The sequence below is a fragment of the Leopardus geoffroyi genome, chromosome E3 (assembly GCF_018350155.1).
Source record: "Leopardus geoffroyi isolate Oge1 chromosome E3, O.geoffroyi_Oge1_pat1.0, whole genome shotgun sequence".
NCBI lineage: Eukaryota > Metazoa > Chordata > Mammalia > Carnivora > Felidae > Leopardus > Leopardus geoffroyi.
In genome coordinates, this window is record NC_059340.1 from 32,525,177 (window position 1) to 32,540,907 (window position 15,731).

The 15,731-nt window shown below is 58.3% G+C and overlaps 1 protein-coding gene across 1 annotated transcript in view; it reads left to right on the forward strand.

Moving 5' to 3' along the window:
• Nucleotides 1-15,731, forward strand: part of LOC123589086 — a gene marked incomplete at its 5' end in the record, with an annotated part of 131,390 nt that overhangs the window by 89,682 nt on the left and 25,977 nt on the right. The window contains 10 exons of the mRNA XM_045460727.1: nucleotides 2,195-2,361; nucleotides 3,581-3,693; nucleotides 4,759-4,834; nucleotides 7,816-7,953; nucleotides 9,249-9,411; nucleotides 11,473-11,594; nucleotides 12,210-12,350; nucleotides 13,799-13,912; nucleotides 14,009-14,137; nucleotides 14,929-15,090. Coding sequence (XP_045316683.1) covers nucleotides 2,195-2,361; nucleotides 3,581-3,693; nucleotides 4,759-4,834; nucleotides 7,816-7,953; nucleotides 9,249-9,411; nucleotides 11,473-11,594; nucleotides 12,210-12,350; nucleotides 13,799-13,912; nucleotides 14,009-14,137; nucleotides 14,929-15,090 — 1,325 coding nt within the window. The remainder of the gene's footprint in view (nucleotides 1-2,194; nucleotides 2,362-3,580; nucleotides 3,694-4,758; nucleotides 4,835-7,815; nucleotides 7,954-9,248; nucleotides 9,412-11,472; nucleotides 11,595-12,209; nucleotides 12,351-13,798; nucleotides 13,913-14,008; nucleotides 14,138-14,928; nucleotides 15,091-15,731) is intronic.

Below are 15,731 nucleotides of genomic sequence, written 5' to 3' on the forward strand. Positions count from 1 at the left end.
CCCCCCCTACTCCAGCACGACCTCATGTCAGCACGATGACCTCTGCAGCGACCTTCTTTCCAAATAAGGTCACGCTCATTGGCACTAGTGGTTGCGACTTCAACATAATTTTTAGGGGGAAACGGTTTAACTTCTAATGGAGGGGGAAGGGAAGGTAACGGTAATAAGAGCCAGTGTTGATCGAGTGCTTACTGCATACACACCAGGCAAGCTCTCCACACACAGGAGCTCGCCAAGTCTGCTCAGCCATCCAGTCACACCAGGGAAAGTTGAAGCCCACAGTGGGGCCTCTGAGCCCTCAGGATCAGCACACTCATCTCACTGACCACAAACTTCTGGCCCCTACTTACTTCACTCCTCGTTATTCTTCAGACACGTCAGGCTTGCTCCTGCCTCAGGACCTTTGCACAGGCTGCTCCTCTGCCTCGAAGGCTCTTCCCCTGCATATGTGCTTGACTCAGTCCCTCACCTCCTTCGGTTATTTTTCATAAGTCATCTCCTCCATGAGTCCTTTCCCACCCACCCTGTTTATTTGTACCCCCACCTCTCTCTAGCTCATTCCCTCCTTTTCCTGGCTTGGTAGCTCTAACATACCATATAACATACTTACTAAACACCTTCATTTCTCATTGCCTGTCTTCTGCCCACCCACGCTAGGTTGTGCACTCCCCAAGGACCCAGGGATGATTTTTACCTGTTCTGCAGAGTGGAGTGGAGTGAGTGTTCAATTAAACATCTGTTGAATGAAGTCATGAACATATGAGGTAGAGATTAGTCACTGCCCCCATTCTGCAGAGAAGGATGGAAACTCAGGTTGAGTCACGTGTCCCAGGCCACACAGCTGTTGAACAATGAGATCAGGACTTGAATCCGGGCAGTGTGACTCCAGAGCCACCCTCTGACCACTATGTAGATTGCAGAGAACGGGACCCTTGGTGGCTCCCCTGTCATTTGGGCCATCTTCTTTTCTGTCCTTGGCTCTCAGCCCGCTATGGGCTGAGTGGGAACCTGGAACAGACAGAGAGGGACTGACCTCACAGACTGCTCTGAGGAAGGGTTTACTGGGGTCGTGGCGGGTAAATGACGGGACAGTCGTTCCAGGATGACCGGTTCCTGGCCCTTGAGAAACCTGGTGTGGCTGCCTGTAGCCGCGGAAACTTCTCACCTGTGCACTGCTGTCCATGTTTAACTGTCCCAACCCCTTAGGGGGTATTTTCTGCCTGGTATTAACATTCTTGGTGTCCCCGAGGGTCTGAAACATGCCCGGGCGTGGAGATGGGGGCCCCTTCAGGTGTGTGTCCCCTCCTCTTCGGACCCCCTACACAGCAGGTGCATGTGGTTGAACACTGCATCAGGCGAGGACAGGAACGCTTCCTGAGGTCTGTGTGCCCCCCGCGTGTTTTCAGGTGTGTTACCTCCACGAATCTTGGCATCGTCACTCAAGGTGGGCAGGCTGTGCCCACTTAATTGATGAGGAAACAGAGGCTTAGGGCCACCTTGTCCACATCTGCCAAAAGCGCCACCTGTGCTGATGGGCCCATGAGGCTGGCGATGGCCTGGGCCAGGGGTCACAGGCTGGGGCTGTGGGGTACATGTGACATGTAGACTAGGCTTCATGCACTTACCCTGGGTAAGTATTTTCTAATGGAGCAGGAGGAGTCTAAGTCCAGAAAGAAGAAGAAGAAAGCTTCTGGATTCTCCTCGTCCAGAGGGTTTTTTTCCCCCTGCTTGCTAAGATGAGGCGTGGTCCAGCTGGGTACCACGAGAGGTTCCTGGATGGGTGGAAAGAGTGGGGCCCCTCCAGTCTGGGCCGGGCAGGCTGCAGGTCGGAATCATTTGATAGTGATTGGATGTTTGGTAAACCTGGAGAGAAGTATTCATCTGTTCCCTTGACAAGCCCTGGACCCCTGGGGTGTGTCCAGGGGTGCTAAGTGCTGGGGATGGGCCCAGGGGAAAAGTAAAGGCCCTGCCCTCGAGGGGCTGACCCTCCCTAGGCGGGGAGGGACAGTGCGAAGTGTCAGTTTGGCAGCCAGCCCAGGAGGAGGAGAAGCCAGGCCGAGATCCCCGGGGGCAGGTGGGGGCTGCCTCCTGACGTCTCGGTGGCTCAAAGCAAGAAGTCTTGCCTGGGGTTCATGCCCCCTGAGAAAGGAGGCGAACTGAGCCCTCAGCAGCCTGTGCCCTTCTCTGCCCTTAGAGACTCAGAGCGAGGCCAGCATGGCCCTCCACGGAGGGGATGGTGGGGTCAGCGTGGACGTGGCAGCGTTGGTGGCCTGGCCGATGGACGGCACTCTGGAGCTGATGGTGAATGCCAGCCACGCGGTACCCGCTCTCCGGGGGCTGGGCCTGCCCTTTGCCAGCCAGGTGAGACGTGGGTCCCCCCACCTCCACGCTGGGCCGGTCTCCCCCCAGTTCTACCCACTCCGTCCGGTTCCCAGCCTGCGCCAGGCCCGCTGTGTGCACGACTGGCCGTGCCCCCTCTCTCTCTGTGTCTCTCTGGCACTTTCCAGTCGGTGAAGGCTGTTAGTGACACTGACCGCTGGAACCCGTGTCTGCTCAGCCGTCTTTGTGTTTGCAGCCCTGGGGCGTGTGGATGGGCCTCCTGTGGCCCGAGTTCCAGCTCCCCGCCCTGCGTGTTTTGCCCCGTCCGGTCTTGGGTTCAAGTGAAAGCCCAGCTTTGGTCTGTGGAGCACCGGGGTGCTCAGCGCCAGGGTTTTCTGTGCCGTGACTCCTTTCCTCCTCCTAACACCCCGTGAGAGGCGGGCAGCAGAGTCCTTAGGAATCTCGGCTCTGGGAGTCAGATCCCAGCTCTGATGCCTGCGGGCTGTGTGGCCCGGGGCTGGTTCCTTAGCCTCTCTGTGCCCTCAGTCTCATGAAATGGGGATGATACTTGTGCTGATAGCACGGGGTTGGGGAGCACGGGGAGAGTTCGCATCAGTTACGCCTGGTAGAGCAGGTGGTTTAGAAGCTTTGGCTGCCGCTGTGATGGTAAGTCGCCGTCATCACTGTCTCCGGGTCACACGTGAGAGGGTATGCCACCTGCCCAAGGTCATGTGGCAGGCGGGCAGCCAAAGGGGCTCTGGCTGGCAGCTGGGCCCCTTACCATGCTGCCCTCCCACATTCCGGGAAGAAGAACCTGCTGTGGCCCCGTGAATGGGGTCAGGCTCCGGCCACTGCCCCTTGGCAGAGTCGCCTTTCTCGGCTGGGCCCTCTGGCTGCCCGGCGAGTCACTGGCACATTCCAGAAGCCACTTTTTAGGATTAGCAGCACGTCCCCGCCCCCACTCCACTCTGCCCCGAGGAGAGGCTGTTTCCAGAGGCCCTGTCATCCCTCATGCAGGGAGTCTTTGTCACTGGACCCCCCCAACTGAGGAACCTGGTTCCTGCTCCCTCTGACTTCATCTAAACCCCCTTTTCTTGGTCTCGGGCCCCGTGGTGGGGAGACGTGGTGGGGCTCATTCTCTGCTGGCGTCTGGGGATGCAGGCCGGGTGGGGTGCACTCTGGGCTGCAGAGTGGGGCCTGGCTTGGGAGGGTCCTCGGGCCCCCCCTGCCCCCCATACCTCACAGCCTGCTGCTTCCTCAGCTCGTGTTCCAGAAGCTCTGGGCAGAGGGACAGATGCACTCTTCCCTGCAGCTGACCTGTGATTCTCAAGCCAGCCTGGTCCTTGATGTGCGTGGCCAGAGCCAGGTGCTCAGGTGAGGGGCTCCTGGCCACTCTGCCCGCCCCCCTCCCCCACCGAGAAGAGAGGGATGGGTGAGGGGGAGAGATCAGCTGGGCCCCTACCGCGTGCTGACCTCTAACCCCCAGCGCCTCCTTGAACCCTCCCCACAGCCCCACTGCACAGATGTGGAAAGAAAGGCTCAGAGAAGCATAGCAACCTGCCTAAGGCCACACAGCTCGTAAAGTAGCCTTGGCCTTTGGGGGGCAGGACACAGATGAGGAGTTCCTGGTCCCACAAACTAAATGCATCCTAGGCCTCAAATTCAAATTAGTCATTGTTAGAGCTCTTCAGTCTGGGGACCTGCCGGGTGGCTGGCCCGGTGCCCGGTGGCCTCACGCATGTATGAAGTCGGGGGGCCACCAGGCTCCAGCCCCCGTACCAGGTCGCCGAAAGGTGACTGTGCCTGCCCAGGGTCATGGGGCCACGTCTGGGGAAATTTCTGGTTGTTGTAGCTGGGGATCTACTGGCTTCTAGCGGGCAGAGGCCATAGATGCTGCTCCATGCACACGTCAGCCCACAGCCACGAGTGACACCACGGTGTGGCCGAGCCACCGAAGGGGCAGCACCCTGGAGCTCACAGCACTGGGCCGCCACGAGCACCTTGGCCTGGAGGGGCCAGGGGAAAGCGTGCCGTGTGCACTCGGCTGCCAAGAGCGAGCCCATGTTTGAAATGCTGCCATCTAGACCCTGCCGAGGCTTCCACTGGACAAACCCGAGAGGGCCTATTGATAGGCCCGCCGAAGACACTCAGCCTGGCACCGCTATAGCTCGTTATGCTGAGGGGGAAACTGAGGCTCACAGAGGGTAATTGAGGAACTTTCCCCGGCCAGCACCCGACACAGGCCGGGCGGGGATCGAAACGCGTGTCACCTGACCCCGCACCACGCGGCCCTTGGGCCTGGGACGTGTGAACGCCCCCCACCGGCCCCCGGCCAGGTTCCTGGATCTCCTGCCCTCTGCCGGGGAGGTTGGCCTGGTCCCTGACCAGCCATGGGCGCCCTCGTGCCCGGCCTCAGGCATACTCTGTCCTTCCTTCCAGCAAAGAGCTGCAGCTCTCCGGACGGCACCACCTCCCTGGCCTTCTGGGCCGCTGCCCCCGCACAGCCTCAGCCAAGGTAACTGTGCCCAGTCGCCCCTGAGCCCTGACTGCTTCCAGATGCCCTGCCGAGGTGGGAGGGGGCCCTGCCGGGGACTGTAACCTGTCCACATGTGTCCGCAGGCCCACAGCAGGCCCCTGTGGGCTGCCCTCGGAAACCCCTGGCTCCAGCTTTCCCAGACACCCCCAGGCTCACATTCCTGGGCCGGGCCTGCAGCCCCCCGCTGAGCCCACAAGACCCTGGGGAGCGGGGGAGGTCCGCCTGCCGGGGGCCTGGCACCGGGACCACCTCACCGGCCTGGCAGGCTCCCGGCAGCTGGGTTGAGTGGCACAGTGCCACTCGGGTTGAGGCAGCAGTGCCACCCGGGTGCCCTGTCTTGTTCCCGTGGCCCAGGCTTTCTGTGTCTCTTCCCGCCCTTGTCCATGAATCCCCTTTTCACCCGGGACCCCCAGGACAGCCCCTGGTCACGCATCTGGCCTGCGCGTGGCATTTGGGGGTCCTGGGGGTAGACAGCAGGCCCAGGCTGGCGTGCCCCCCTCCCTCCATTACTGTTACCATTACCTGTTTCCTGTCTGCAACTCTTTCCCAAATCAGAAGCTTCTGGAGGGCATACCCGGCCCAGGGCCCAGCACACAGTAGGTGCTCGGGGAAAGATGTTGACTGATGGAATGAGTGACCGGTTGTTACATTTGCCAACTGGTCACTTCGCCATCCTGCCAGCCACCCGGTTTTGTTAAGTGCCCTCCCCGCCCGGGGCTCGGCCGCCTCTGTTTGCAGAGCCCCTACCGTGTGCCGGGCCCCGTCCTGGTGCGCTCACACGATGTCAGTGCTCCCCAAGCTTCGTTGCAGCTGTACGACCCATCAGGGAACCTCTTGTTCCCCCGACCCCAGTCTTTGTTTTGTATACTTTCCAATCTATAGAAAAGTTACTGTGGGACAGTGAACATTCCCCAGTTGTTAATATCCTGCCAAAACTTTCTGTTTATACTTAGGTGTTATAGATATTTGTATATTCACACACACGCATACATTTTCTTCTGTGCCATTAAGAGATGATACAGACATGTTTCTGGACACATCATACCTCTTTACTTCTAAGTACTTCAGTGAGTGTTTCCTATTAAAAGTCTATTTTCTTGTATAACACAGTGTAAGTACAAAACTCAGGAAATTTAACATGATGTAGTAATATTATGATTTAATATGTAGTCCGTAATAAAATTTCCTAGTTACTCCAATAATGTTCTTTCAAGCTGGGTTTTTAAAAAATTTGTTTGTTTTTAGTTTCTTTTCAATCTAGGACCTTCTGCAGGATCACCAGGGGTGCTTAGTTGTTCTTTTTGATTTCTTAATCTGGAACAGAGGTCTGCAGACCTTAGGAGCCAGATAGTAAATATTTTCGCCTTTAAACCCAATATGGTCTCTGTTGCAATGCTCAGTGCTGTCACTGTAACAGAAAAGCAGCCATGGACAATATGTAAATAAGTGGGTGTGGCTGTGTTACAATAAAACTTTATTTACACAATCAAGTGGTGAGCCAAATTTGGCCCAAAGCGGACCCCTGATCTAGAAATTTTTCTCCTGCCCAGTACCTGTTCCCCCGCCAATATTTTTACTATTAACCTTTTCAGACACTGGAAAATGAAAGCAATTTTGTAGTGAACATCCACATACCCAGTGCCTAGATTTCCTTACTCCTGGTTCACTCCTCTTGCTTTATCAGATAGCTCCCCATCCAGCTGAGTTTTTGACACATTTCAAAGTAAGTTGCAGAGGTTGATACACTTCCCCCTAGGCAGGAAAAGCCCTGCACTGACAGTTGTGAAGTTTCCAGGCAGTTATTTTGCAAAACTCCTCCATCGGGATTTATCAGATTCTTTGTTCAAGATGAGATCTGGGTTGAATGTTTTGACAGGGTACTGCTAATCTGCAGAGCTCTTCAAAAATACCAGTTTGGGGGCACCTGGGTAGCTCAGTCATTTGAGCATCCAACTCTTCATTTCAGCTCAGGTCTTGATCCTGGGGTCATGGCATCAGGCCCCACATCGGGCTCTGCACTGAAGGTGGAGCCTGCTTAGGATTCTCTCTCTCTGTCTGCCCTCCACCCCTGCTTGCATGCAGGCTTTCTCTCTCTTGCTCTCTCTCTGTGTCTCTCTCAAAGAAAATACATTTTAAAATACCAGTCTTTCCACCCTGCTCCCAGAGGTTCTGTTTTTACAAGCGGCGGGTAGGAACCCAGAATCTCTATCTGTGGCTAATGCCCTAAGTGATTCTGTGCTGTAGCCAGTCTGGAAGATGGCACATTATTTCATACGCTTTTGCAGCACGTTAATAAAAAGTTTCATCATCCCGGTTATTATCTCCGGTTAGAAAGCAGAGACTCGAGTGGTTAAGGAACTAGCCAGGGGTCATCCACCCCATGTGACAGCCGTGGAGCCAGAATGGGCATCTGCTGTCCCTGCCTGTGCCCAGTTCCCTGCGCTAGACTGCCCCCTGCTGTCCACAACACTAATGCAACCACAATTTTTGCCTGATGGCCCCGGGATAGTAGCTGCCTTCAAGTGCGTGTTACAGCACTAAGGGCTTGAAGAGGTGGTTGTCGTGGGCACACCTGGTAGCCTCGGCCGGGGCTCAGGACCCTCATCTCCTCAGACTTCGTCCAGCCCAGGAAGCTGCAGGTGTCTTGGGCCCAACCCTACAGCCTGGAGCCGGGATCCACCTGAACGTTCCATCAGAAACCAATGGGGCGGGCACCTGGGTGGCTCAGTGGTTAGGCGCCCAACTTTGGCTCAGGTCATGTTCTCACAGTTGGTGGGTTCAAGTCCTGCGTTAGGCTCTGTGCGGACAGCTCTGAGCCCGGAGCCTGCTTTGGCTTCTGGGTCTCCCTCTCTCTCTGCCCCTTTCCCACGCATGGTCTGTCTCTCAAAAATAAATATTAAAAAATTTCTAAAAATAAAGGAAACTAATGAGGAAATCTCTCCCCTGCTTCTCTGACCCAGCTACAGTACTCCGAGCATGAGGCCGAGAGCGCGATTTTCGTGGCGGGAGAAGAGCATCATTTCCACGTGGGCGCCAGGGTGGTGACCGCGAAGGCCAGTGTCACCAACATCATCAGGCTGGCACAGACCTTCCCCCAGGTGCGTGGAGGGCAGCCGGGGCCGGCTGGGGGGGCTCTTGGGGCGGCCCTTCCAGAAAAGAGGAAGTGTCACGGGCTGTGAAGTAGGCGAGACTCACTGCAATGGATCGGCAGCTGGCCTCTGTGTCTGTCCCTTCCTCCCTGTCTCCTTCCCTTGCACGTTATTTATTGAGCCCCTACTAGGGTCCAGGACAGGCAGGTCCTAGAAGCGGAGGACATCGCCTGGAATAGGATTGGTGGATCCTTCCTCTCATCCAGTGTCCATCTGGTGGGGCGATTGACCCCCCCGAAATTGCATAAATAAGTAAGAAAATACTCCAGATGGTGATCCATACTATAGAGAAAAGAAAAATGGGGTGATAGCGGGGGAGCTCTTTAGGGGGCCAGGAAACCCTCACAAAGAAGCTGACATTTGAGCTAGCCCCAGATGACAAGCAAGTGTTGGCCGTCTGAAAATCTGGTGGAAAGGCCTTCCAGGCAGAGGGAAGAGCACATACAAAGGTCCTGGAGGCAGGAATGAGTTGGGATGTTTGAGGAGTGGCCACCGGGCTGGAGCAGAGTGGGGGAGTATGGATGCGGTAGGAGGTCGTAGGGGTCCGGTCGTGTAGGCTCCTGGCAAGCCTCAGGGAGGAGTTTGGATTTAGTTCTCTGTGAAATTGGAAGCCTTTGAGGATGTGGTCCAAGCGATGATTTCAGATCCTTCCGGCTGCTGCGTGGGGAGGGACCTACAGGGGGCAGCAGAGACAGCAGGGAGGAAGCTGCTGTCCTCCGCAGGGCAGGGAGTAACGGGGCTCTTGCATCAGGGTGGGGCAGTTAACTTCCTCCCCCGATGCTCAGCACTGGGTCTGGAACCTGATGCCTGCCCACTGAGTGTTTGAGGAACCCTTGCTGCAAACCACAGCAGCTCCCACGTGGCAGTGCCCGCAGGTCAGCCCCGGGCTGGCAGAGGTTGGCCTTGGGACTCTCATCCCGTCTCATAGACGGGGAAACTGAAGCTCAGAGAAGTTAGGGGACTGATCCTGGGCCACACAGCTTGGAAGGGGAGCTGAGAGGTGGTGTCCTTTTTACGGGGCCATGCGGCGTCTTGTGTCGTGCTCCACCCCTCCACCGCGTTGTCTGCCCATCCCTCCGGGAGCCTTTGGCTTTCTCGCGTCCTGATGTCTCTGGCAGCCCCGTAAACTGTTCATGCCCCATGAATGTTCCTTGTCTTTCTTCTTCCGAAAGTGCTTCTTTTCTACCCCAAGCAGCAACGTGGACCAGGTTGTCCAGTGACCCGGTGCTGTCTTTCTCTTCCAGTTCAGCACCCTTCCTGGGGAGCTGGTCCTGCAGACCTCGTACGAAAGAGCCCGTGGGACCCGCACCCTGCACCAGACACTTCTGTGGGATGACCAGGTGGTGACCCTCCACGGGAGCCTCTCTGGGTCCTTCCCCAGACCCCCAGGGAACCTCAGCCTCCAGGGTGAGTGTCTGAGAGGCCGCTGACGGGGGTGGCCGGTTCTCTCGCTCCACAAACCATCTTCGAATGCTTGCTTAACCCAGATGCTGTTCCAGGCACTGGGGGATCCGTCTGGAAATAAGATGGCCCAGGTCCTTGCCCGCAGGGAGAGAGGCAGTGTGCAGGGATGCGAATGTGAGGAAAAGCCTATCAGAGTGTGAGAGCGAGAAGGGTTTCATTAGGGGGTGTGGGGTTCCTGTGGGTGGGGCAGCCTAGGAAGGCCTGTGTGACGAGGTAATGTCCAAGCTGAGCCCTGAATGATGAGAAGGAGCTGGCTGTGGTGAAGATCTGAGGAGGGGCATCGAGAGGAAAAGGAAAAGCATGTGCAAAGGCCCTGAGGTGGGAATAAGACTGGAGTGCTAGAGCAACAGCAGCGAGGCCAGAGTGGCCCGAGTGCACTGAAGGGGGAGTGAGGGGTGCAGACAGGTGGGCGGCCCCAGGGACCCCAGCCATGCAGGGTCCCAGCCCCGAGCCCGGAGTTACGGTTCCCCTGAGTATGATAAGACAGGATGTGTGGAAGGTGGGGCAGCCCTGAGCATTCCCAGGGGCTTCAGCGCTGAGGCTGAGAGTTGGCAGGGGAAGTGAGTGCTGTCCCACAGAAGCCCCAGTGACGGCACCTGCGTCCCCCGAGGTCCTCCAGCAAACAGCCCCCTGGAAGGGACTGTGAGGTCACATAGGCTGTCAGTTTACACAGAGCAGAGCCCGACCTGCAGGCCTGCCAAGTGGGCGACACAATGCAGACCCCGGTCCCGGGGCCACCGCCTGCTGGGTGGTCTGATGGAATCTCCCCAGGGTCACAGTTGCCACACGTGTGCCCTGCAAGGCAGAAGAAATGCATAGATCCTCAATAAGCTGAGGTAGCGTGTGTGTGTGTGCGTGCGTGCGCGCAGGGGGTGCATGGTTGGGCTGGGCAGCCTGAGGACCCTGCTCTGTGGGTACAGAGCATGGGAGTCAGGGGGTCAGAGTGTGGGAAGAAGGAGGGTTAGGGCTCTGAGTGCGGGGCCCATGAACGTGGTCGGCATTCTCTAGACTAATGACCTGATGGCTCCTTGAGAAGCAGCTAGTGGCACCGTCTCCGGGCACAGCTCCCAGGAGCCTGTGTAGGAACAGGTGGCACCCTTCCAGAGAGTTCAGAGGGCCACTGTCTCCCGTGGAGTCTCAGGTGACTCTTGCTCATGGGTCTGAGAAGACAGGGCCAACCGGTGGCCTCACAAGATGGGGTCAAGTGTCGCAAGAGGTCCGGGCAGCTAGACTTAGCCTAGGGGGTGAAGGAAGAAAGTCTAGGGCAGGGAGACTGCCCGGTGTGAGGCCTCAGCTATGGAGATGCCTCCATGTCTCACCCTAGAACAGAATGCGAGTAGAGGCCAGCTGACCGTGGGCCGGGTGGGTGGGTGCGGGGCATTCAAAAGGGGCACAGTTCACCCCTGGGTGAGAAGAATGTTGGGTGGCGGGTGGCCCAGGCAGCCTTTGGTGAGTGACAACCGTCCCCAAACTCACTGGTTTCTACCAGAAAGCATCAGGTTGGGCACAGGCTGCTGCTGACCTGGGCTGGGCTCTCCAACTCTCTCGGGGGGCTGGCTCCCGGCAGATCTAGGACCGCCTCGGCTGGGAGACCCAGGTGCTGCCTATGTGCCTGGGTTCCCTCTTGTGGTGCCTGGGCAGGTTCCCAGGGAGCGAGTGGGAGCTGAGGCCTCTCGAAGCCTGGGCTGGGATGTGGCAGCATCCCCTTCCCCAACTCCTACTAATAAGTCTCAAGGCCCAGGTTCGAGGGCTCCACCTCTTGATGCAGGAGGTGCTGAGTCTCCCTGCAAAGCGGGGAGGGGAGATTTGGGGCTCTCACAGGGACGGGGGGGGGGCGGGGGCGGGTGCGTTGAGTGGTGGGTGACCCAGGGAAGGTGTAGCTTCTGAACCTTGTGTGGATGACCTGAGCACGTGGCCCCCAAGTGGCCACCTTGCCCGAGGTGGTCGCTGTGTCTGCTGAGATCCCCCTGGGCCCTCTCCGCCCCTCCCTGTGCCCCCACCCAGTGGAGCTCACGCACCAGCTGCCCCTCTCCCTGCCGCGACACTGCAGTCTCAGCCTGTCCTCCGAGCATTCACGACGTGGACGCCGGGACCACCTGGCCGTGGGCTGGGATGGCAAGGACCAGGTGGGTGTCTGGGTTGGAAGGAGACCCCGGGAACCCTACCAGGCGTGTAGGCTGAGCAGGACCCTCGGGGCCCAGGCCTGCCCGAGGAGCCTTACTCGGGCCAACCCAGCTGCTTCCAGGCCCCAAGAGACCGTGGGAAAGGCGTGGGGTGGGGAGTGGAACCTGGGTTCCAGCCACACCTGAGCGACAACAGGGAAACCCGTGGTGAATGCACAGGGAAGGCTTATCATGTGCCGGGCACGGCAGCCCCACGTTCCGATGGTGACAACGAACCTCAAGGAGGTATAGTGACTTGTCCGGAGTCACGGAGCTAGTGGAAGGCAGGGCTACAATTCTAACTCCTTGATGCCCCTGGCCCGTGTCTTCGTCACCATGTGTACCATTCTCTGCCCCATCTCTGTCCTCACTGTCCCTGCCTGCTCCTCCCCGGGCCTCAACTTTGTCCTCTGCAAAATGGGCTGGATCTCTCCAAGGCCCCCCCCGCCGCAGTCCTGGGAGTTTTGTGCTCAGAGCCAGCTGCTCTCATGCCCTTTGACCTTGGAGAAGGTTGTACAGGGTGGGGAGGGGGATGCCCTTGTGGGCGAGGCCTCGGGCTCAGCCTGTCCCCCTCCCCAGGTGGTGGTCTCCTCCTCTCTGCAGTTGGGGAGGGACAAGCTGGCCGCCCGCCTGGCCCTGGCTCAGCCCTTCAACCTCTCCTGGTCGTGCATGGAGGCCAGCGGCCTTGCTGAGAGCAGGGGTGGCAAGGAGAGCTGGCAGGTGAGTGGGGAGCATCCGAGGTGCCTGTCATGTGGTCTTGGGGGTTGGCGAGTTGCATGGCTGAGCTGCGGAGGGGGTGGGCAGGGGGAGAAGGTTCTGCCTGTCTACCGGTGTGAAGGACTCCTCCAGAATCACAGGTTCCTGAAATTTGGGACCCTGAGAGGTCCTTTGGTCATTCATTCCTTTGTCAGTACTTTATTAAACACCTACTACGTGCCAAGTAGTGTGTGAGACCTACAGTGCTGCATTTAAAGAGCTTACAAGCGTGTGTGACTCATCATTTATATGCTTGCTTGTTTAGTCAGAAACTGCAGGGGGATATGGGCAGGGCAGCTCGACTCCTCAACCAGCTGGGTGGCCTTGGGCAGCTCATGGACCCTCTCTGAGCCTCAGTTGTTTCAGCTGTGAAGTGGAAAACAGTAGACCAGTGTGTGTAGACAGTAGACAGCATGTTCCAGGCCGAAGACCCTGTCTAAAATTCAAACAAATGAATGAGGAAAAATTAAGAGTTGTGACAAGCACTCTGAAGAAAGCAGAGAGGAGGCTGAGATAGAGACTAATTAGATGGGGTGGTCAGTGAGGGCCTCCTGGAGGAAGTGGTTTGTCAGCTGAGGACTCACAAGTGAGAGGGAGCCACCTTGTGACAAGCTGGAGGAATAGCATTTTGGGTATAGAGGGGGGACAGCAAGTGCAAAGGTCCTGAGGTGGGAACAGGCTGGGGTGCTTCGGAAAGGGCCAGAGGCAATTAGGCTGGAACAGAGTAAGTGACAGGACAGGTGCCGGGAGATAGCAGCTGAGGACCCCTGCCTTGGGCGGCCTCCGCTGCCATAACAAAACACTGCAGGCTAGATAGTGTCTGTCGCTTAAAACAAAAATTTACGTCTCCCACTTCCAGAGGCTAGAAGTCCACGATCAAGGGGCCAGCTTGGTCAGGTCCCGGCGAGACCTCTCTTGCTGGCTTGCAGCCTTCCGTGTCCTCACGTGCCAGGGAGAGAGCTCTCTGGGGTCTGTGGTTCCGGGAGCACTGGTTCCACCATGAGGCCCGCCTCACGACCTCCCGTCAGCCCCGCTTCCTCCTGCCATCACAGGGGGACGAGGGCTTCAGTGGGAAGATTAGGGGAGGGGGACACACACTGAGTCCAGAGCAGCCCCAGAGGCCCTGAGTCGGGGGGGCTCCGATTTCCTTCCGGAAAGGGCAAGTCTGGGTGTTGGCAGTGAGGTGTCTTCCATCGAAATACTTGCAGCTTCCTTGTCTGGGCGTGGCCCTGAGCTCTTGCAGCCGGGGAGGGATGGGCGGGGGCAGGACTTTGTCTCCAGTTCCCTGCTTCTTCCCCTAGAGTGGTGGGCAGGGGGCCACCCTCCCTCTCCCCGCCCCCCGCCCCTGCAGCACACACACAGAACATCCTCTTCCCCTCCCCACCCCCCTCACCGGCCTCCATCCGATGCAGGTGCAGCTGGCCTTGGACAGAGGGCAGCCCGTGACCTTGCACCTCACCTGGGCTGACAGGTCCTCGGGGTACGATACCATCTGGGACGGCTGCCTGGCCGCCTCCCCGGGGCAGGTAGGCCTTGGTGGGACTGCCACGTCGAGCGCGGGCCTTTCCCTGACTCTGGGCCCCTGTGCTGGCCCTGAGTCACATATTCCATCCTCTTGTCAGTTCCGGGCCACCTGGGGCCTGGGCGCCCTCAGGGCCTGTGGGGCCTTGACACAGACCACGGCCGTGTTCAGCGAGCAGCTCGACCTGTCCTGGGACCGACGCCGGGTGCAGCAGAACCTGACCTATGAGGTGAGGCCTAGAAAGCCGGGTCCCAGGCAGGTACCCACAGGGCGGCCCCATCTGCTATAGAAAGTGCCCAGCTCTGAAGCCATGTGGTCCTGGGTGCCAGGGCCCGCTGTGCTGTGGGACCATGAGTACCCATGTCTCCACAGTGAGCCTTGGTGTTCCCAGCTGGAAAGTGGGTGCAGTAGTCCTTCCCTGACTGGGGTATAGTGACAGCTCTGGGAGGTGAGGAAAGCAAGGCACCCAGCATGAGGTGAGCCCTCGGGGCAGACACCGGGCCGTGGAGAAATGGGGACACCCGGCCCTGGAAGCCCACCGTGCTCCTTCTGGGGTCTCGCACCCACGTTCTGGCACCCCTAGGCCCAGCTCCCTTGGTGCCTCCAGCAGCCCTCCTGCCCAGAGTATACATGGCTGCTGTGGCTGACCGGGGCCATCATAGCGGGACTCAGGGCACCTGCTCCCCTTTTTTTTTTTTTTTTAAATTTTTTTTTTCAACGTTTATTTATTTTTGGGACAGAGAGAGACAGAGCATGAACGGGGGAGGGGCAGCGAGAGAGGGAGACACAGAATCGGAAACAGGCTCCAGGCTCTGAGCCATCAGCCCAGAGCCCGACGCGGGGCTCGAACTCCCGGACCGCGAGATCGTGACCTGGCTGAAGTCGGACGCTTAACCGACTGCGCCACCCAGGCGCCCCCACCTGCTCCCCTCTTGTCAGGGTCTTCCATCTGCAGCCGGCCGGGGCCTTTCCCTCCTCTACTGGGATGAGCCCCTGCCTCACCAGGCCCTGTCATTCCAGAGGCACTGGCCGTCCCAGCCAGACCAGATCCATGCGGGCGTCGTGCTAGAGCACGTCTTCACTGCCTCCTGCGCCACCCAGAGCTTCCGGGGAGAAGTGGAGACCGACTACAGCCACTGGCTACACCATTCCCTGCACCTGGGGCTCTGTGACCTGCCCAGGGTGAGTCCGTCCCAGGGAAGGGTCCCAGGGACCCATGGAGGGAGGGTGAGGAGAGACGACAACATCTGCAGAGTGCAGGGGTGTGTGTGAGGGCGCTGGGTGCCAGGGTCACCGCTGTGCCATTTGTCGGCGGGTTGACCACAGGCAGGGTCCATACTTTGAATGTTCGGTGATTCACCCGGGGAACAGAAGAAGTACTAGGTTCCGGTGTGTAGGGTGATTGTGAGGTTTAAGACGTGACACAGGAAGAGGGTTTACACGTAAATGAAAGCTATGCTTAGTCTCATCGTTGTTAGAGGTAGGGTGCTGGGACCCCTTTCTCCCAAAATTCAGCCTGAGTTTGTTAGCTGGTTGATTGGTCCTTCCTCCCATCCACCTACCCACCCTCCCCATGCAGCCACCCACCTCTTCACCCACCCTGCTGTCCGTCTGTCGTCCATCCGTCCACCCATCCACCTACCCACTCAGCCACCTACCCAACCACCCAGCCGTCTACCCGCCCACCTACTCACCTACCCTTCTGTCCATCCCTCCATCCACCCACCCACCCACCTACTCACCAACCCTCCTGTCCATCCCTCCATCCCTCCACCCACCCATTCACCAACCCTCCTGTCCATCCGTCCATCCATCCACCCACC